Source organism: Toxorhynchites rutilus, chromosome 2, assembly GCF_029784135.1.
Source record: "Toxorhynchites rutilus septentrionalis strain SRP chromosome 2, ASM2978413v1, whole genome shotgun sequence".
Taxonomy (NCBI): Eukaryota; Metazoa; Arthropoda; class Insecta; order Diptera; family Culicidae; genus Toxorhynchites; species Toxorhynchites rutilus.
The window spans coordinates 236,660,751-236,682,663 of NC_073745.1; the positions used below are offsets into that span (position 1 = coordinate 236,660,751).

The 21,913-nt window shown below is 37.4% G+C and overlaps 1 protein-coding gene across 3 annotated transcripts in view; it reads left to right on the plus strand.

Moving 5' to 3' along the window:
- The first annotated feature begins 237 nt into the window (after nt 1-237).
- The window catches only part of LOC129771112 (retinaldehyde-binding protein 1-like), a 22,192-nt gene continuing 516 nt past the window's right edge, over nt 238-21,913 (plus strand). The window contains exons 1-3 of one of the 3 annotated variants that reach the window (XR_008742287.1): nt 238-1,002; nt 1,060-1,223; nt 1,333-1,512. Coding sequence is in view for 2 of the 3 variants with exons in the window: in XM_055774455.1 (XP_055630430.1) it covers nt 21,127-21,846 (720 nt within the window). In the remaining variant the exon portion in view is untranslated. Of the gene's footprint in view, nt 1,003-1,059; nt 1,224-1,332; nt 1,513-11,616; nt 12,379-20,646; nt 21,847-21,913 lie in introns of those variants that run through there. The other 2 variants (XM_055774456.1, XM_055774455.1) reach the window with 2 other exon arrangements.

A 21,913-nucleotide genomic window follows, 5' to 3' on the forward strand; every position in this document is an offset into this window, starting at 1 on the left:
GTTTTTAAGGACGGTATTAACAATTTGAAATCGAGGGCTATGTGCTTCAACTATTCACAAATTTATGTATATATATATATATATATATATATATATATATATATATATATATATATATATATATATATATTCAGTATGTACGAAATGTGTCGATTGCTAATGGATGTTTCATAGAGGTATAGAACTTGATGTCATAGATTAAGGATTAATTAAGGATGTAATCAGATGTATCATCAGTAAAAAATTTATTTGGGTTGTTAGATAGCAAACGTATGAGTGTTTTTCGAAAAGATCTTTTCGTTTGTTGTTGAAATCTAAACATGGAATAAAAATCAGTTATGAAATTAAACACAAAACTTGGTAAAAGTGCTTCAAAAACATTGCAGTTGATGAGAGATATGTACGGTGATGATTGTTTATCTAAGATAAGATACATCATTCTAATGCTAAAGTTGCTCCGAGTCGCAAGTCACCGATCGTATTTGTCTTATGCGTGATGTTGTTTACACCATTATGTTAACTAAACGCTAACTAATCAGAAAATTTCTAATTCTAGAAAATTTCCGGATACGGATTCGAAGCGCTTCCGGAACGTGCGACAGGTTTCAATAACATAGTCGGGTTTATTTGTTTCCAGGGCCAATGTTTGTCTGAGGTATAATTATATCAGCTTGAGTAGCGTTTGGAACAGGCCTATTTCATAATGGCACGCCACACTGAGTAATCCAATGAATTAAGATCAGTACTGGATGGCTATCATATATCTTTCGGCTAATAACGGCGGATTGCGGTCCGAGGGAAGGCATGTGGCCCTATTCTGTTGAATTAACCCATTTGATTCTAGCCCGCATGACATCGTATGACCATATGTTTTCTGCTTTTGAAATGAATACCCAATCCATTTTTTTTACATCATAACACATACAGGATGCTTTGTTAAGTAACAGTCGGTTCGGTAATTAGATACGGGATCATCGGTTAACATGTTTTCCTCTGTGAAAGGTTCGCCAATTTTTTTTATTCCATTTGTTTATTTATTTAGGCTTATTTGCATTTTAGTTTTAACAGAGCCGGATTTATTCGCATGGATGAAGGGAGGCCAGGACTCCGAGCGTGAATCGATCTCCATCTCTGATGATTGTTGCGTGGACGTAGTTATTCGATAACAACACAAAGATGGTCAATTAAGGGCCCTGAGTTTTGAACTCATGATCGATCGCTTCGTAAGTGATTTTGTACCATTTTTCTGATGCCAAACTGTCCTCGGGCGCCCTGTAAACAACTTCTCAAATAGCCGTTCTTCCTTTGTTTGCTCTTGAATTTTTCTTACAGTTCACCGGGGCTGGAATGTCTTTTTAGGTCATTTGAGTGCGGAACAAATCGCGAATTCACTACCACTCCAGTGCAATGCTACCCTCAGGCCATCAAGCCGGAATCGATTTCTTCCGTTAAAAGCATTCAGTAATATATACATACATATAACATGAATCCAGTTTTGTATTAGGTGTATCGGTGAGTTTCTTCGGTTTAACAACAGATGGCATAACTTGATTATTATTCCAGTGAATCAAATTTCCAGACATTCGTTGGAGAGCTACTGTCATTTTCCGTCTTTTTCAGTATATGTCAAAAAGTTGAAGCGTAAATAACATAGTTTTTTTCCACTTCAAATATGTCGAATTTCGTTCCAACGAGAGTGTTTTTGCGGGAAGTGTTACTTCATTACTTCAATATGAAGAAAAAAGCTGCGCAAAGTGGTGGAAGTTTATGGTGACCATGCTCCAACTGAGCCAACGTGTCAGACGGGTCAGGTTTGCACGGTTTAAAAGTGTTGATTTTGACTTGGAAGACGAAGAACATTCCGGACCGCAAAAAAAGTTTGAAGATAAAGAATTGGAGGCTTTACTCGATCAAGATCCGTCACAAACGCAACAAGAACTTGGAGTAGCTCAGCAAACCATATCCGATCGTTTGTAAGCAATAGGAATGATCAGAAAGATAGGACTTTGGGTGCCGTATAAATTGAAGCAACAAGACGTCGAACGCCGTTTTTTCACGTACGAACATCTGCTCCAACGGCATAATGAAATGGTTTTTTGCATCGAATCGTTACTGTCGGTGAAAAGTAGGTCCATTACGACAATCCTTAACGTCGGGCACCGTATGGACACCCCCTCCATGCATCAACATCGAGGGCCGCGCGGAATATTCACGGCCAGAAGGTTATGCTGTCTATTTGGTGGGACCAGCTGGGTGTTGTGTACTATGAGCTGCTAAAACCGAATGAAACCATTACGGGGGACCTCTACCGACGACAATTGATGCGTATGAGCCTAGCACTGAAGAAAAAGCGGCCACAATACGAACAAAGACACGATGAAGTTATTTTGCAGCACGACAATGCTCGGCCGCATGTCATGAAACCGGTCAAAACATACTTGAAAACGCTGAAATGTCAGACATTGCTTCGTCCGATTACTACCTTTTTCGATCGATGCAACATGGCCTGGTTAACCAGCACTTCTCCAATTTTGATGAAGTCAAAAATTGGATCGAGAGATCCGTGAATTGCAAGAAAGATGGGAAGAAGTTGTGACTAGCACTGGGCAATACTTTGAATATTAAATTTGTAACCATTTTATGCTGAATAAAGCATTATTTTTTGAAAAAAACGAAGAAAATAACCGGTACTCCTATTACAAACAGGTCAATCAGAGACGTCTTTTGTGTTATGCTGCAAATAATATCAAGCATATGATAAACTTTTCATAGTTTCAGGTTCCAGATGAGAAACTCTAAATTTAAATTCAAGAATCCGGGTTCTTTTTCTATATTCGAATTTGATTCGAGTTCCGTATTTAAAAAAAATCACACTGTTGTTCCAAGTGATTATCGGCGTCAGTGCTTATCTAACACGTCCAGATGGGGTCTATAGATGCAACACTCCTTCTGATCCGGAATTTCTTCGCGTGGTCCCAGTGCAAGCGTCTTCCAACACGCCATTCAAAATATAACCAAGCAGTGTTACTTGTTGAAGAAATCTCAACCAAGAACTGATGAAAACGACCTAATTTATGGGTGTATACGATAAAATGATCGGTGTTAAATCAGACAAAATAGAGAAAAAGTGAGTTAATAGTAGAAAACAATCAAGAATCTCTTAACCTACATTCTACTTTTTATCAGATCACGCTAATGTTACAAACAGCCAGATTTATTGTGAATGATCAGCAAAAATTGATAATAGTATACAGTCAGAGTTGACCAAGTGCATATGACTACACCTATTAGAGAGAAGCCACGTTTTACTGTCAACCAGAAAATGGAAGGAATTTCAAATGAAATATTGGATTTCACCGCAACGGACGATTCTTCCCTTCGTCTTTCAATGACAAGCAACTCATATTGAAATACAATGTATGTGCTATTCAGACAATTCATAGTTATTGAAAAGTTTATCGAATATACAGTCATCTCTCCCTAACTAACATCTAACACCTTTGATTGATTTTACAAGCATTCTTCTCTCTATAACTCGATACCTCCCTTGTTGACTGTATTATAATATCTTGTTCAGATAGAGCGGACTAAGCGTCTGAGAGTAAAAAATTGTAATTACTAAACGTTTCATGGTCGGCTTCAAATCCAACCGTGGTTTCCATTTTTTATATCAATGACCGATCATGCAAGTGTAAAATTGTATATGGTAGTGGTTGTGCTAAAATGACTTGAAAAATGAAATGATTTATTTCAATTTTCATAAATTAGAAAACAATGTGTATTCCTAGGGTGCCAATGAAAATGGTCATCTCGAATTTCAAAAAGTTACTCCATAAAAATGTTCACTACCTCGAAGAAACACCCTATGCAAAATATCAGCTTAATCGGACTTAAGGGAGTGTGGCGCAAAGCGGTCAAATTTTGAGTTTTTTGAAAATCGAAAAATCACCGGAAATCGGGGTTTTCAAACAAAAAATTCTTGATCGGGGGTTTAAAAAAACAATTGTTCATGCAAAATGGCTAATAATTGCACAAAACGTCGATATTTATTGTTATCTCGAAAAAAAAATTGTCAAAAAATTTTCCTTGTAATTTTTTGAATCGACTTAGCATCGGTTTCGGCATGGGTGTCGTACTGATCGAAATTACTTTCACTTGAAAGAGCAGTGATACATAATTCGTATGACTATAAAGATAAACAAGTTTTATTTAATTCTCTGTGAACTTTATATATGTATCTACTGGATAATGTGTAAATTATATTTCATAACTCTCCTTCCTGTGCTATCTTTCAAAACAAGTCCCTCAGCATGCAGTCCTGATTTTGACGTAGGATTACGTCTTTCGGGAACATGTTGGGGTATAAATTGAAAATCTAAAATCGAGCACATCGTGAAAATTGTCCAATTTCAAACGCATATTGCTTAGTCATTTCATGATGGATTGATGAAATTTTTGCGTCAATCGATTTCGCCACTCCAAAACAATTTTTTATATTGAAGATAATAATATATGTCATGAAACTAACTATCGAACTATTGAAAAATTGTGGAGCCGATCTGGCGTGGAGGTAACATCCATACTTCTCACGCTCAAGATCACGAGTTCAATTCTCACTCCCGACATTCTTCCAAAATGGAAGGTAAAAGTGACGAACCAGCCAGAAGCGTTGAAAGTCACTATAATACAGAAAAAAAAAAAAAAATATTGAAAAATTTCAACCCCTATCCTAACGGAAATAACCACATCTGATTGGTCGAAATTTACGACACGTGTGGCGGGTCCCTAACAGAGAAATCAAAACCAAGCTGCCTGGGGGAAATCGGCTTTGTAAATACATGATAGTAGGGGGAGCTTTTGCTCCCACCGAAATGTTGCTTCGTGGAATTGCATATCAATGACTGATCGTGTATTGTGAAAAATTTATCACAAGTGTAAGTGTAAAATATATGGTAGCAGTTGTGTTGAAAATTACTTGATATATGAAACGATTTATTTCAATTTTCATAAATAAAAACCAAGGTGTTTTCCCGCTCGAGAACGGGTCATTTGGTCACCAAATCATTATCAAAGAGTTTAACGATATAATTCTTCAAACATATCCAAAATCAACAGATAGCCTAACGGAATCCTACGTCAACTATGCGGTCGTGTCTCGGACACAACCCTCCTGTGACTTTTTTACTACAGGCAAACCTGTTTTTGTGCGATGCCTTTTAGTGCGATACCTCATTTGTGTGACTCTTTTGTGCACACAAACTAGAATCACACAAACCAATAGCCCAAAAAAATCGCACGAAAATATTCACACAAATAAGGAATTGCACAAAATGCGAAAACAAGTTCGCCTGTATGGTTCTTTTCTATGACGACTGAGAGCTACCATACGAGCCAGACGCACGATAAAAAAAGTTTGGTGGCGAAGAGCAGCGAAGCGATCGCGAAGAGTTAATTTTTCTTTTACATTACATTTACCAAAATGTACACTTTCGTGAAGAATTGAAATTTGAGCAATTTTTTCAAATTTTAATACATTACGTGTCATAACGTTATGGCGAGTTTACATTAAGGAGATCTATACCTATAGATAGATTCATTCACGCGAAAATAGATGTAAACGGGTGAGAATATATATGATACATGTATATAGAGTAAGTTATTATGACTATTTTCGTTAATAAGATTGGTAATATGAACTTTATTGTTTTGTTCACGAGCGAAACATTCGAAAAACGAAATCACTAGCGTTTCATAACTATAGAACTAGATAGAAAACTATCACTCATTTACAAAATTAACGACAAATTTCGCACGAATTACAACAAGTTCTTGGTTCGTAGGCCTCAGTTCTCAATCAGTTCAAATAACGTATTCGTCCAAGCTATGGCATGTGGAAATTTGAATCTCGCTTCACACAGACGAAACTGCTCGTTCAAGCTCCATAAAACGCCCATACTGCATATTAGCTACATCTATTTTTCATACGATCACTGTACTTAAGTTATCGATTGGAGTTTGATAAATAAGCGTGATGGTCCAGAATCTGAAGCCAAGCCAAGGAATCCCGATTTTTAGGAAATGATGCCTTATTCTGTTGGAATAACCAATAATCCCGGTGGTTTCGATGCAAAAACGACAGCAAAAGATTCAGGAATACTTGCTTGAACTCCACACTTCTCATTCATGTGATTGTAAATGTCATTTGAAACAGTCCCTTCTGCGAAAGCTCTTCCCAAAATGTATTTCCCTAAATTTCTTTTCTTTCATTAATAAAGGAACAAAATCTAACATAAAACTCAAAATGGAATAAGCGTGCAATCGAGGTAATTACTAATTTTCATCAAATTGGGTTGGGGAAAAAGAAATGTCGTATATTGTCAATATATGGCAACACTTAAACATATCTTGTGTTGTACTTATCGCATCGGGTCATACTATACGGCTATTTAAAGACGACAATCTGTGCTACAAGTGTCGTTTTGACAGTGTTGTGATTGTCCATTTAAGTCTCAAGTTATAGCGCGTCAAAGATGGAGTCCACCGAGCAAGAAATTCGCCATATTTTACGTTTTTACTACCTGCGAGGTAAAACTGCAACGAAGGCGGCCGAAAAAATTCGTGTAGTTTATGGACCCGATACTGTAACGATTCGCATAGCACAGCGTTATTAATTCGTTTATTTTTACAGGCTCAATTACATAAGTTTAAAGGAGCCGAATTCTTAACCAAACATATTAACTATATCTATATATCTATGAACAATTTTCCCTTATTCTATTGTTAATAAGTTTAGAAGGGTGACATATTTTTATCAGGAATAGGATGGGATATAAGGATATGTTGACAATGTTCACACTCACACTCTCACTCACACTCATCACACTCAACTCTTAAACCTATCTTATAACTACTATGTATTTACATTTCAACTTATTCTATTGTTAGTAAGAAAAGAACCGATTGCTCGCGAAGAAAGAAAAGGAGGGGATAAGGGTATAAGGACAATCATACACGATGATCGATAGCTTTAAGGAAAACATATATTTGGGACATGTAATCAAGATCTAACCGAGCCAACACATCTCTCACCGGCACATTGGGCTGTCTTCCTCGGGCCCGAAGGGAGTTTTTTAAATTCGATCTGGCGACCAGATACACCTCGCACGACCAAACAATGTGCTCGATGTCGTGATAACCTTGGCCACAAACGCAGAGATTGCTGCTGGCAAGATTAAAGCGGAAGAGTAGTGCATCTAACGAACAGTGATTGGACATGAGTCGGGAGAAGGAACGAATAAAGTCCCGACTCAAGTCCAGACTTTTGAACCACGGTTGGAGGCTAACCTTAGGGATAATCGAGTGAAACCACTGGCCCAATTCATCTTCATTCCACTTGCGTTGCCAGTTAGCAATGGTATTTTTGCGGACTAAAGAATAATATTCATTGAAGGCGATTTGACGCTGATAAATATCGCCTTCAATTGCACCTACCTTTGCTAATGAGTCAGCCCTCTCATTGCCCGGAATGGAGCAATGTGAAGGGACCCAGACAAACGTAATGACATAACAGCGTCTGGATAAAGCACTCAAAATTTCTTGTATTCTCTCAAAGAAGTACGGCGAGTGCTTTTCCGGCCTCACTGAACGGATAGCTTCGACAGAGCTAAGACTATCCGTTACAATGTAATAGTGTTCAACAGGTCGTGAGGCGACGCTGTCCAGCGCCCAGTGTATCGCTGCCAGTTCAGCAATATACACTGAGCAAGGATATTGAAGACTGTGGGAGGTGCTAAAAAATTCGTTGAACACTCCAAATCCTGTGACTCATTCATAGAGGACCCATCAGTAAAATACATATTGTCACAATTGATATCCCCATACTTTGCATCGAAGATCGTTGGAACGATCCTCGATCGAAGATAATCTGATATTCCATGCATGTCTTGCTTCATGGACAGATCAAAATGCACAGAGGAATTGATGTAGTCAGGAAAACAAACACGGTTGGGAATATAGGAAGAAGGATCAACCTGCATGGAGATGAATTCATGATATGAGCTCATGAAGCCAGAATGAAAATTTACCTCGATCAACTGCTCAAAATTTCCGATCACCACTGGATTCATAACCTTACACCGGATGAGGAACCGAAGAGATAGTAAATTGAAGCGATATTTTAGTGGGAGTACGCCTGCCAAAACCTCGAGACTCATGGTATGCGTTGAGGGCATACATCCCAACGCAATACGGAGACAAAGATACTGAATTCGCTTGAGTTTAATGAGGTGTGTTTTGGTAACTGATTGAAAACAGACTCCATCACTGAGAGAATAGTTGTTCGATACAACATTATAAGATCTTCGGGATGGGCTCTCCACCAGGTGCCGGTAATTGTACGGAGAAAGTTTATTCTTTGTTGGCATTTATACTCACATACCTAATATGGGCCTCCAAGTACATTTGGGGTCTGGCCAAGATACTTGAATGACATAGCATGAGTGATCGGTTTACCCAAAGGTTGAAGCTTTGGTTTGGTGGTCTATGCTTCCTAGAAAAGACGACCGTCTCTGTTTTCTCCGTGGATAATTCGATCCCTAACCCAATGGCCCAGGTTGAAAAATTGTTCAAAGTATCTTGTAAGGGTTCTTGCAGGTCGGATTCATTTGATCCTACGACAGACACCACTCCATCATCTGCAAGTTGTCTTAGATTGCAATTTTGTGTAAGGCAATTGTCAATGTCGCTTACGAAGAAGTTGTACGAAAGGGGGCTTAAACATGAGCCCTGGGGGAGACCCATGTAGGAGGTCCGACTTACTGCCGAATCCCCGTGAGAAAAATTCAAATGTTTCTCACAAAGCAAGTTATATAACATGTTATTCAAAAGAGGCGGCAGACCCCGAGAGTGTAATTTGTCTGACAAAACCTCTATTGAAACAGAATCAAAGGCCCCCTTTATGTCCAAGAATACTGAAGCCATTTGTTTTTTTTTTCGGCGTAAGCCATTTGAATTTCTGAAGAAAGCAACGCAAGATAATCATTCGTCCCCTTGCCCCTGCGGAACCCATATTGTGTATCTGAGAGTAGGCCATTCGTTTCAACCCATCGATCAAAGCGAAACAAGATCATTTTCTCCAACAATTTCCGTATACAAAACAGCATTGCTATTGGGCGGTACGAATTGAATCATCTGGAACAATATTATGTCCCAGAAACTTATTGAATAAATTCAACAAGCGATGTTTCGCCACATCGGGGAGGTTTTTCAACAAGTTGAACTTAATTCGATTCGATCCTGAAGCAGAATTGTTACATGAAAGGAGAGCAAGAGAGAATTCTACCATCGAAAACTCGGAATCAAGATCGCACCTATCTTGTCGAATATCTCGAACAATTTTTTGCACAGGAGCGAAATCAGGACAAACCTTCCGTGCAAAATTCAAAATCCATCGATGTGAATATTCTTCGCTTTCATTCGTTGAAGAGCGATTTCTCATGTTTCGAGCCACTTTCCATAATTTTTTCATTGACGTTTCTCGTGACAAACCTCCAATGAAACTCCGCCAATAAGCACGTTTTTTCCTTTTTATCAAGTTTTTAAATTGATTTTTAAGGGCTAAATACGTTTGAAAATTCTCTATGGTTCCACGTTTCCGAAAAGCTTTAAATGCATTCGACTTTTCTACATAAAGCTTGGAACACTGGCTATCCTACCATAGATTGGGCGACCTACGACGAATAGTGGAACCTGGAATGGGTTAAGCACAGCGTTGGAAACCGATAAAATCGTTGAAATCATCCAAGTAGACCGGCATGTGAGCATTCGCTCGATTGCCCAGGAACTGGGTATAGACCATAAAACCATTACAGAAGATTGGATCCCAAAAAAAAACTGGATGTATGAGTGCCACACGAGTTGACGCAAAAAAATCTTTTAGACCGAATCAACGCCTGCGATGCACTGCTGAAACGGAACGAACTCGACCCATTTTTGAAGAAGATCGTGACTGGTGATGAAAAGTGGATCACGTACGCCAACCTAAAGCGAAAAAAGTCGTGGTTGAATGAAGTTGCCTTCTAAATGGCAACAAGTTTGCGAACAATACGGCGCATATTTGACTTAAATTGGATTATTTTAAGTATGTTGAATAAAGCGTCAAATTTCGATCAGAAATACGACATTTCATTTTCCCCAACCCAATATATGGCGCCATCTTGTGGTGGCGACCATTTTGGATTTGCCTTTTTTCATAAATAACTGTGTTCTACTAGTCAAGCCCTTTCATTTGATACCCATATTGGCTATTCAATATGGAATTATTATACAAATTATTCAGAATTTCCGAAAATCAAAAATGAAATACTCCGGATAATCGAGTCTAATATTCCGGATAATCGAATCCCGGATAATCGAGTCTCCAGTTAATCGAGTCTCCGAATAATCGTGTCCGACCTGTAATAGGATTTTCGATAAGTCCTTTCTGTAATATATTTTTGGATTGCCAAACTACAGAAATATGAAGGAAAAAAAAAGATTTATTTTCAAATTTCTAGACTAGAGTACTGCCTTAATACATTCTGTCAAATATATACCGGAAATTTGTAATTTTTAAATCTTCCCGCGAAATATTTTCCTATTTTTTTATTTTTTTTTAGTTGGTACTACTGTCAGTGGTCTTAATATCAATTTTGAGCGCGACCTGTCATTTAGATTGTTTACAGCGCCATTAATAACAAGTAATTTTTTTATTCCAAGTTTTATTTTATTCTTACTTTGGCATTATGAAGCGTTTGAGAGAGAAAATCAAACGACCTGATTTGTGGAAGGATAACACTTGGATTTTGCACCACTTGCACCACTTAGTTTGAACAATCAGCTCAATCTAGACAAACTGATTAATCACTTTTGGCGCTACGCAAAGTAAATACACTGAATTCTTTTTCTACGCGACCGATGCGTGGGCGCAGAAAAAAATCGCATTAGAAAAATCGCGTAATTTCGAGCAAATCGCATAAATAAAAAACGAGTAATTTCGAGAGAATCACGTAAAAATAGATTGCCCCATCACCAGCACGTGCTCGTCAAAACCATACATTGCAAACGCTCTCGCGCGAAATAAGATCGCGCAAAAAATCACGTAAAAAAGAATTCAGAGTTCAATAGAACTTTCAGTTCTAATTAACATTTACACGATATTACACTTTTCATTTAGCTGTAAAGCTGCCCTAATAGTTTACCCGTGAGATTGAACGGTTAAGATAGAATTTCTTATCTTTGTGTGCGAGATTTCCAATAAGCTGATTCGCATGCAACCGTAGCACGGAGAATCTCAACGCATTTTACAGCCATCCAGTGTCAGAGGGCGTATTCGCGTGCCAAGTAATCTGGGAGAAAACTATGTACTATTCGTCTCGTGAAGCGCTGCAATTAATTTCCTTCATTAGCAATTCCGACCGCAATTAGTCAGATTACAGCACACGCTGAAAAAGCGTTATTCCATGTAAGGTAACTACCCTACCGGGCAAACCACTGGCGGCTATATACCTGATTGAGAACCTCAGTAATTGGCTGTGCGTTTTCCGCCGATTGTTCAAACGCATCAATATATTATCCAACGATCGATGAGTGCCAGTTTCGTGCGGAACTTCCTGTCAAGTAGATCGTATAATGTTCCTCGTACCTGGGTTGGAGAAAAAACCTCACTCCTACGATGAGTACCACTCAACGCTGGAACCAAAATATCAGGATATGGCGCGCGACGAATTACGCGAAGAGGACTACACGCGAGGACCTGCGCTGGCACAGCTGCGCGAGTTTATCGCGAAGCATCCACAAATTCAACGCTGCCGGACGGATCCCTTATTCCTGTTGAGATTTCTTCGCTCCAAAAAGTTCAATGTGGTCGCAGCTTGTGATATGCTGGAGAAATTTCTAATCGCTGGCGAGTTGTATCCAGATTTCTTCACGAAGATTGACCCTCTCGGTATGAAACATCTCGTCGAACAGGGTATAATTGTGCCAATCGAGCAGGACCGAGCAGGTCGCCTGGTGATCATTCTTCGAATGGGTCAGTTTGATCCGGAAACAGTTACACCGGAGGAGGAATGCCGTTTGACTACTTTGTTGATTGAAACATACATGGATACTGAAATATATCAGATCACTGGAATTGTTCTCGTGTTTGATCTGAGGGACACTAAAATGGCTCATTTCAGTATGTGGACCTACCCCAAGCTGAAAATGATAATGACGGCGATGGATGAAATTTTGGCATTCAGGATCAAGGAAATCCACATCGTACAGTTGCCAAAATATGCGGCAATGATTGCGGATTTCTGCATCGCAGCGCTGTCGTCAAAACTGCGGCAAAGATTAAAGGTAAGGTTTTTGATGAGCTTGCAAGTTCACAGGTCGGAAGCATTTCCTTCGCGTCCAATATAAGATACGACCGTTTGGTTGTTGAAGATGTATGCTCATGCTTTGGTGAAAATGACTAATATTCAACACTCCTATAAACATTACATAATAAAATCAACGAGAAACGTTCACGAACAAACCTCTAACGCAACATGTGCATGAAATAATGGGACCCTCAACTGAAGCTTTCTTGGCTGATGTAAAAACGTTGCGACCTATGGATTAATGAATCCATCACGCGGAGGGCTCGGATAAATTTCAATGCCAACGGTGATGGAGTTAGTCTGTTTTTTAAATCATTCATTCGTTAGCTGGCGCTATTCAGCGATGCATTTCAATGCCAGAAGTATCAGACAAGATTTATTAGAGCTTGTTGAATGAATGAATAAGTTACGCAATTACGCAGACACGCACCGTGATGAAAGAAGGAAGAAATTACTTGAATCATAATCAGTTTTGATAGAAATGTCCACTATGATACTATTCCCTATACTATTTCCACAAATTTTTCACATATATGAATCAGTTATTCTTAACTATCAACTATTTAGTACATCAGACTATCAAGTTCAAATGTTTGAGACAGTCTCACAATTTTTGAAGATCGACAAATGAATTCTGCATCAACGAAACAAAATATTCAGGTCATGAAAAAAGTGTTTCCGATTCTGCATCGCTGAAAGATAATGAAACAAGAATGACTTGCTAAAATTTGTTCGAATAACTTTAGCAAAACTGAATATTTCATTCAGATCTTTCATTTTTTTTTCTGTGTCATTTTTACGGTCTAATCATGCCCCTCAGCGACACTTTTTGAATGGATTTAGTTCCCATGGAGGGAATTCCACGGTTTTCAAATACGATTGTCTTGTTGATTTACGATAGCCTATTGATGAACTATCTATTTTGTCTTCGTGTCTAAGCCAAGTTTTCGGGCGAACTGAACTCGATGAGTATGAAAATCTACACCTCCACGAAAGAAAGAAAATAAATAAAAACAACAGACGATTATCCGATGTATGTAATTAACCCAGTATCCAATTTGTTGACCTTTCTACGTTCGATGATCACACTTAGATTGTCGTGTGGATCATGGTCATTAAAACCACCTTTTTATAGTGCCCTATACTCTGCCCAACTCATATAAAACCTCCCTATCGCATGTAATGAGAGCCTTTTTTCAATGTTTTGATCGAAAGAATATTACAATGTGGTTTGAGACTCGAATATACTTATTTTTGTTGTCCAGTTGCTATAACACCATTTTGAATTTCGCACTTTGAAATCTTCCAAAAACATCAAAACCATACATTTTTAGTTTTCAATAATCATTAACCTTACGGTTTCGGTTAGAAAATTCGGTTGGGTATACAGTTTAAAAAAAATTGTATTGTTCTCGGTATTTTCCCATGCCTTTTAAACTGAGCAAAAGCTCATTTGCAATAGATTATTGCTTTATTCAGGCATAAATCTTTGTAACTAAGATCCCTCAAACATTTTCCAGCAAATCTATTTTATAGTCCTTGTTTCACTGTTTGGTTTGATCTTGCTAAAACGAAAATTGTTTTGGGCGATGTTTGCGAATAGAGAACAGAGTCTTCCAAAACCCGGAAGTACTCCTTGTTATTCTCTTGTATGCCAAAGTTTTATTTGTGGTAATTGTTGTAGAGTAAGGTAAAACCTTTTAGTTTACCACAACCAGATCCTATTTCATTTCCATTGAAATTCATAATCAAAGAGCTACATTTTCTTTTAACTAATCTTAACTTAACAGCTAAAAAAAAGTTTTGCTGATTTCCCCTGCTGAACCAAGCCCCACAATCTCGCCGAAATACACTGAAAATATTTTTATTTTTAATATCATTTGGAAGTAGATTCCAAAGAGCAATGCCCCGCACAAATAAAGTATTGCCGTAATGAGATGTACTGTACTGTGGAATTACGAAATTTCTCATCCGAGAACTTCTAGACTACTTCTAATCGGTTGTAGGTTATCTTTTAAATATTTAGGAGATGGGAAATGGATTACTTTAAATATAGTCAAACATACACGTAGCTTAATAAATTCATTGAATGGGCACCCGAGTAATTGCTTTTGAAGGTGACTAACATGAGAATATCTATTCTGATTGAATACATAACGAACGCAGCTGTTTAAAGCAATACGTAGTTTATTCAAAGCTATAGCTAAAGCATTTAACAGGAACTATGCGCCATACAGGAAATGGGGTAGAATTAAAGATTTGAATAACTTTAATTTTACTTCGGCTTTAACCATACTGGACGTTAGTCGTAGATGCCGAAGAACATTGTATACCTTCGAACACATAGTAAACAGTTGACAGTCCCAATCAAGATTAGAAGTTAAAATGAAACCAAGGTTGGTATACTTATCGACATATTCAACAATGTTTTGACCAAGGATAACATCGGGTAACAAGGTACGATTTCTAGTCCTTGAAATAAACATCAGCTTAGTTTTATCTACGTTTATAGGCAACAGGTTTTGGAGAGACCAACTATAAACTCTGTTCAAGTCATTATTCAAAAAGTGTGCCATCTCTTCAATAGGAATATTAATAGAAGCTATATATATTTGTACACCATCAGCGAACATGTGAATTTTGCAAAATTTCAGTATTGAAGGTAAATCGTTAATGTATAAAGAAAACAGTAACGGGCCCAGGATGGAACCCTGTGGAACTCCTGATACTATATTGATAGATTGAGAACTAATTCCATCTACTGAAACAACTTTGAGATCGATTAGACAAATATGATTGTATAAGGCGAAACAAACAGTTAGAGAAAAAAAATTGTTCTGACAATTTTCGTAACAATGTGATACACGATCAAATTTCCTTTGAGAAGTCTATCAATAAAAGAAGTGCTACACCCTTTTTATCAATTATCTTTCTGACATTATCAGCAGTAGTTGTACTGTGTCCAGGTCGAAAGCCTGACTGAAATTCTTTGAGCAGCTGGTACGTGTGTATGAAGCTTTGAATTTGATTTTTGAGAATTTTTTCAAAAGCTTCGATAATCCACATAAAATAATTGGTCACAAATTAGACAAATCTGAATTACGCTGTTTCTTTCTTATTGGTAACACCTTAGAAGTTTTCCATGCTCGTGGAAACTTAGAAGATCTCACGCATAAATTAAAAACAAAACTAATTTTCAAAGCAACTAGCGGCAAAATAAGTTTGACGAAACGAAGAGCAATTCCATCCATACCAATCGAATTAAATTTGATTGAGCTTATGGCAGATACAACATCGTGTTCTGATATATCACAAAATTTGAATCCATTTTCATTAGCAGAAGTCACATGAATGCGATCATCATCTGTAATGAAGTTTGATCCAAAGTAATCACTGGTTTCATCACTTGAGTATCCCAACTGTTCATTATTAGAAGCAGATTTTACAACATTCAAATGTTTTAGTTTATCCCAAAGCACTTTACTTGAGTTCGAGGCGTTTATTTGAGAAGACAAGTAACTCGCCTTAGCAGTGCTTATCAATTGAGTTACTTTTTCACGCAAACGTTTATATTGATTGTAATTTGAAGGATTTCTGGTAGAAATCCATAATCCATAAGCAACATTTCGGTCAATCATGGCAATTTGAATCTCATTATTAAACTGGGGATTTTTCTTTGGTTTGAACTCTTTGAAAGGTACATATGAATCATACAGTTCAATAAGCCGTTGATGGAGAAAATCGAGTGCTATATTGGTGTTGAAAAACAGAATATAATAAAGACCAATCGATGGATTCAAAAGCATGAAGTAGTCTATTCCAGTCAATATTATTATTATCTCTATAATACTGCAACTGGTTAGCAGTACCACTACGAGAGATATTTATCGACAAAAAAAATAATGTCATGTTTTGAGAACCCAGGTGCAGATACCTGGTTAAAATTTAAGATGAAATCGGTATTATTGGTTAATATAAGGTCAATCAGTGAGGATCCTCCAGGGTAAAAGTGTGTTGGTTCATAACTGACACAATTTAAAATTAAAGTTAATAATTTAAATTTAAGTTATCTTTAGATTGTAGATATGGGTTTTCATTAATCTTCCAAAAATGCATGATAAACTGGATTGTTTCTATCAACCAACTTGAAGCTCTCCAACCTCCAACCAACTATAATTCCGTCCTTGACACCACACTGTTATCCATATTGTTATCTTCCACTAACATAGATTATTTGGTTGGTTGCAAACAACAACAAAATTTTATGCAAAATTTCCTCAAATGAAAGCAATTGAGTCGTACTAAGCAGCGTAATTTTTGAATTAAAGTCAGTTTTAGGTAAAAAAACCTGTCTCGAAGTAAGCTCAATAATTCTTTCGTAGTTGAGATTTGATCATAAGCGTGAAACACAAATTTCTGCATTACTCAATAATTAATCAAGCAAATGAAACCAAATAAGGTATATGGTGGTTTTAGGGTGCAATAAATGTTTCTACGGTGGTTAGACACTCCACCGACCTCTCCTAGGGGGGGCTGCCATACAAATGGAACACAAATTTTTGTATTACTCGAAAACTTATGAATCAAATGAAACGAACTTTGGCATATGAAGGTTTTAGGGTGCAATGAATGATTCTATGATGGTTATATACTCCTCTACCCCCCCCCCCCCCCCTCTCTTAGAGGGGCTCCCATAAAAATGGAACACAAATTTCTACATAACTCGAGAACTAATGAAGCAACTGAAACCAAATTTGGCATGTGGAGGTTTTAGGATGCAATAAATTTTTCTATGGTGGTTCGACACTCCTCCCCATCTCTTAGGGTGGGCTGTCATACAAACGAAAAACAAATTTCTGCATAACTCAAAAACTACAACGCAAACGAAACCAAATTTGGCATGTGAAGATTTTAGGGGACATGAAACGTTTCTGTGGTGAATAAACACTCCTCCCCCCTCTCTAAGGAGAGAAGAGGGGAGGGGTCTGTCTTTATTCTATCATATTTACTGCTTCAAACATTTATTCCATGTAACGGAGAAACATTTTATTTACAAGTGGTTAAAAAATCTTGAACGAGAATTGTGTCTGAAAATAATCTGATATTATAATGATGAGTTTTGATAGAAGAACCAGGAATTTTATAGTAAAAGGTAAATTCAACGGGGTCGATTAGAAGATCAATCAATGAACAGTTCTTCTATTGGACTCATGAACTTGCTCTTAGTAAGAAAACGTGAATGTTTGAAGGTATTAAGAACAAAAAACAAATTTTGGGCGGGACGAAGTTTGCCGGGTCAGCTAGTTCTGTTATAACATAATGCATTCGTCAAAACAACAACTGGACTTTGTATAGAATATTTTCAAGTTTGCAGTAGGCAGTATTGACCATCGATTTGCTGTGCGTTAATTATTTCATGAAATATTCTTAATTCAAAATTAAAGGGTAATTTTTCATTCGATAGAGAATACCACTGTAAAAAATAGTTCTACTGAAACTTTCTATGAATTAAATGGTCGATTGGATTGTTATTGGGAATATATTTTTAAAATCTATAGAAACTTTGGAAGCAAACCAAAAACACTTTATCTATTCTAGCAATGTTTCTTGTCAACAACGCATATACACGTTAAACTAAAATATGTGCGTACGATATTCCTAAATTAGAAATTCGTAGCTTGAAAATACTGTATTTTTCATCTTCATGTCATTATTTATATCGAAGCTACAGGCGTTCCGAAATCGCTTAAAAATTTCGACCCTTTACTCGTCAATCTATTTTCAAGTGAAGATCTATAGATATCATTGCATGCTTCCTACTTTATCTATTATTTTCATGAATTTATTTAATCGATAAAAAATAATTTATGCATATAAAATGGTTCTGTTCGTGTGCGCTTCAGACCCTCGAAAAGTTCGGCCGTGATGGAACTCATATTATGACATAATACACAATCCACTCCAAGGATAGTTATTGCTACTGCCAACACCTCAGGAAGCTTTAAGACTTCCAGATGAAATAACCACACTTCTGGAATAAAGCTGTGAACGTAAATTATTTTTTTAGTATTGAATATGTATTTTATGTGACATTTCCTTGCAAGTGTTTGAAAAATCGTGAACTAAAATTATGTCTGATAATGATTTTAAATCCATTTATTTTTATTCGATTGGCTTTGCTCTAGTTCAATCTTTGGAATTGTGTGTTTATATTCGGTTGCGGATGGTTCAACTGTATATTTCGGGATTCCATGTTGGTAAACCAGATAGTATTACAAGTATTTCACAATTAAACTCATATGAAATATGTGCTTTGTTTTGCCACTCTGTACACGGCAAAGCGTAACAGACAGGGTACATCTAGTATAATTTGAAACATAATAAATTTGAATGGAATAAAAATTTAATTCATATGTTCTCAATTATTCTAATAAAATAAGGAAAAATGTCCACGTGGACAACCGGGGGAGGGTAAATGTAAATGTCCACGCTTGTCGACGGATGGGGAAGGGGGAGTCTAAAATCGTGCATTTTATGTCCACGTGGTATGTGGACAGCCCCTAAGGCATTCCCTTCAAATGACGTGAGATGGCTCACGTCCAGAAGACGACATCGCGATTTTGGTAGCGCAGAAATGAAAGGGGACTGTTTTGACGATGTTCCAGATATTCAACGAAATGTGACGCGTATTATGAATTCCATACCGGTTGAGCAGTTTAAACGCGCCTTCCGACACCTCTACGAACGTTAAAGAATTTGTGTGGAAAGAGAAGGCCTATATGTAGAAAACTAATATCCAATCTTTTGAGTATCTCGTTTTTTCTTTGTTTAAAAAAATAGTATAGGAACTTTTTGAATACACTGTGTAACTGAGCGTATTTTGAATAATCCCAATCAGTGGATTCTCATGGATGACGAAACATATGTCAAAGAAGATTCCAGAACGCTGCCGGTACCTCAATTTTATAACAAATCGATTGGAGAAAGTGTACCATCAGCGGATACGACTGTTGCGATGGAAAAATCCGGCCGAAAAGTGCCCAGGCCACGTGCGACATGCGATCGTCCACTTTTTTCACAAAAGGGACTATAAATGCTCAAATTTATGTGAAGGAATGCTTGAAGAAAAGATTGCTTCTACTTCATAGAAAGCACGAGGTTCCTCCTGTATTCTGGCCGGATTTGGCATCGGTATGTTATGCCAAATCCACTCTACAATGGTTTTCGGAAAACAACATCATGTTCGTCGAAAAAGACCTCAAACCACCTAACTGTCCCCAGCTGCGGCCAATTGGATGTTACTGGGCAATTGTCAAGGCCAAGTTCAAGAAGGAAGGTACAGTGACTAAAAATTCGTCAGAGTTCAAGAAGAATTGGTCAACAACATCCAGAAAGTGCACAAAGATGAGTGGAATTAAATCTAAGGTTCGATCATTTTTTAGAAATCAACAATAAGCTTGGTTTTTTCATTTCATTGCTATGTAAACCTAATATTCTTTAACAAAATTCACTTTTTTCAACACTTTCTGAATGTTTTCAGTTTTATTTTGATGTTTGAAAGTTTAAGACTACTTTTCAATGTACTCCTTAAGGGCTGTATGAATAATTATCTTAAATCTATGATTAGTAAGGTAGAAAACCGATTACTCGTGTTCGACTCGAGTTTAGAAGGGTGAAATATTTTTTTTCAGTAAAAGGATGGGATATAAGGATATTGTTACGATGTTGATGATCACACTCAATTCTCAAATCTATTCGTATATCTATTGTGTATTAACATTTTAACTTACTCTACCGTTTATAGCAAGGGGACCAATTACAAGAAAGAGTACATATGGTCAGTAAATTGTTTATACTCTGACTTTTGTTATTTGTGACTAAAGTCTTTTTTACCGAATACAAACACTTGAATTTATTGAACGAAAACTTAAATTTATTTTTTATGCGAACCGAACAACTGATAGAGTCTATGTTTCAACTTGTGCAGTTATAATGTATGATATTTTGGTGCAGCCATAGGCCTTTCTTTTAGCGAAAAAGACATTTGGGAATTTGCAAATCTTGGTTGAAAACGAGAAACGAAAAATGTAAAATGCAGAGCGTCAAACTTTGAGTTCGTTTTCTTAATTTGAAAAAAAAAGTTTACTTGGTCTGTTCTGTTTTCACATCAAAGCTTATAATTATTAAACAAACACTTATGTATACGAACGTATGAGAATAACATAATTTCAATTATGATTCGAAATGCACTTTTTCATGAGGTTGTGAAAATACCTTCATGCGACTGAAATAATGTATTAATTTTTCCATAAAGAAAAATGTTTTAATGCAATATAATTGAAAGAAGTCAAGTCAAGTCACGATGCATTAAAATTATGAACCTTGATAAACATGATGCCGTTATACCTTTTTTAAACCAGATACCCATTAAAATCCAGAAAGACAATAAGTTTCATGAAGAAATGCACTAAAAACTATTTTCACCTCGAAATGCGTCATATACCCATCCAAGTCGTTGCCATTCGCGTCATGTTCTTGGCTGTCACAGTAAATCTTCTCCTTCGCTGAAGACTCAAGACACTCGCTCATAAAATGACACGTTGGCAAAAAACAACTATATCGAGTATATTTATCCACGGCATCCGCCCATTAAGTACCGAAGAACATTATACCCGCCTCATCATTCCCACTTGGATCGTCCACAAATCCACACCAACCAGCCAGTATGTCGATAATTGTCCCAGGAATTGATAAGTGTCCATCAACGTACGCTCGGTATGAGTGCAAGTTAGACTCAAAAACGCTCCAAATCGCCAAAGATGAACTGCGTGAAAGTGAAGCTACGAGAGATGCCGCCATGGCACAGCTGCGGGAGTTTATTGCGAAGCATCCCCAGATTCAAACCTGCCGCACCGATGGTCTGTTCCTGCTGAGATATCTACGATCGACAAAGTTCAATGTGGTCGCCGCTTGTGAGCAGTTGGAACGCTACCTGACCATCTGCGAGACGACGCCGAGGTATTTCAAAAAGATCGACCCCATGGAGGAGCAGCTGAGGATGGTACTTGACAGTCGAGTGCTGGTGCCGTTGGGAGTTGATAAGGATAACCGGACGGTGATACTGTTTCGCTTGGGGGAACTCGATCCGCATAAGATAACCACCCAAATGCAGATTCAAGCAGGAGCGCTGGCCATAGAAACATTAATGGAAGATGAAGTGTTTCAAGTAGCTGGGATGGTGATCATTATAGATTTTCAGAATACGACAATGTCACATTACAGCGCGTGGTCTATGAGTGATTTGAAATTGATAATTGAGGTGGTTAACGACATTTTATCGCACAGGCTGAAAGAGATTCACCTGTTGCAATTGCCTCGATATGCGGCAATGGTGGTAGATTATTGCACGACAGCGCTATCACCAAGTTTGAAAGAAAGAATGAAGGTACTAAAAAGAGATGTGATTCAACCTTATCTACCGTTTCCGCGTATTTACAAACGTTGTCAAAATG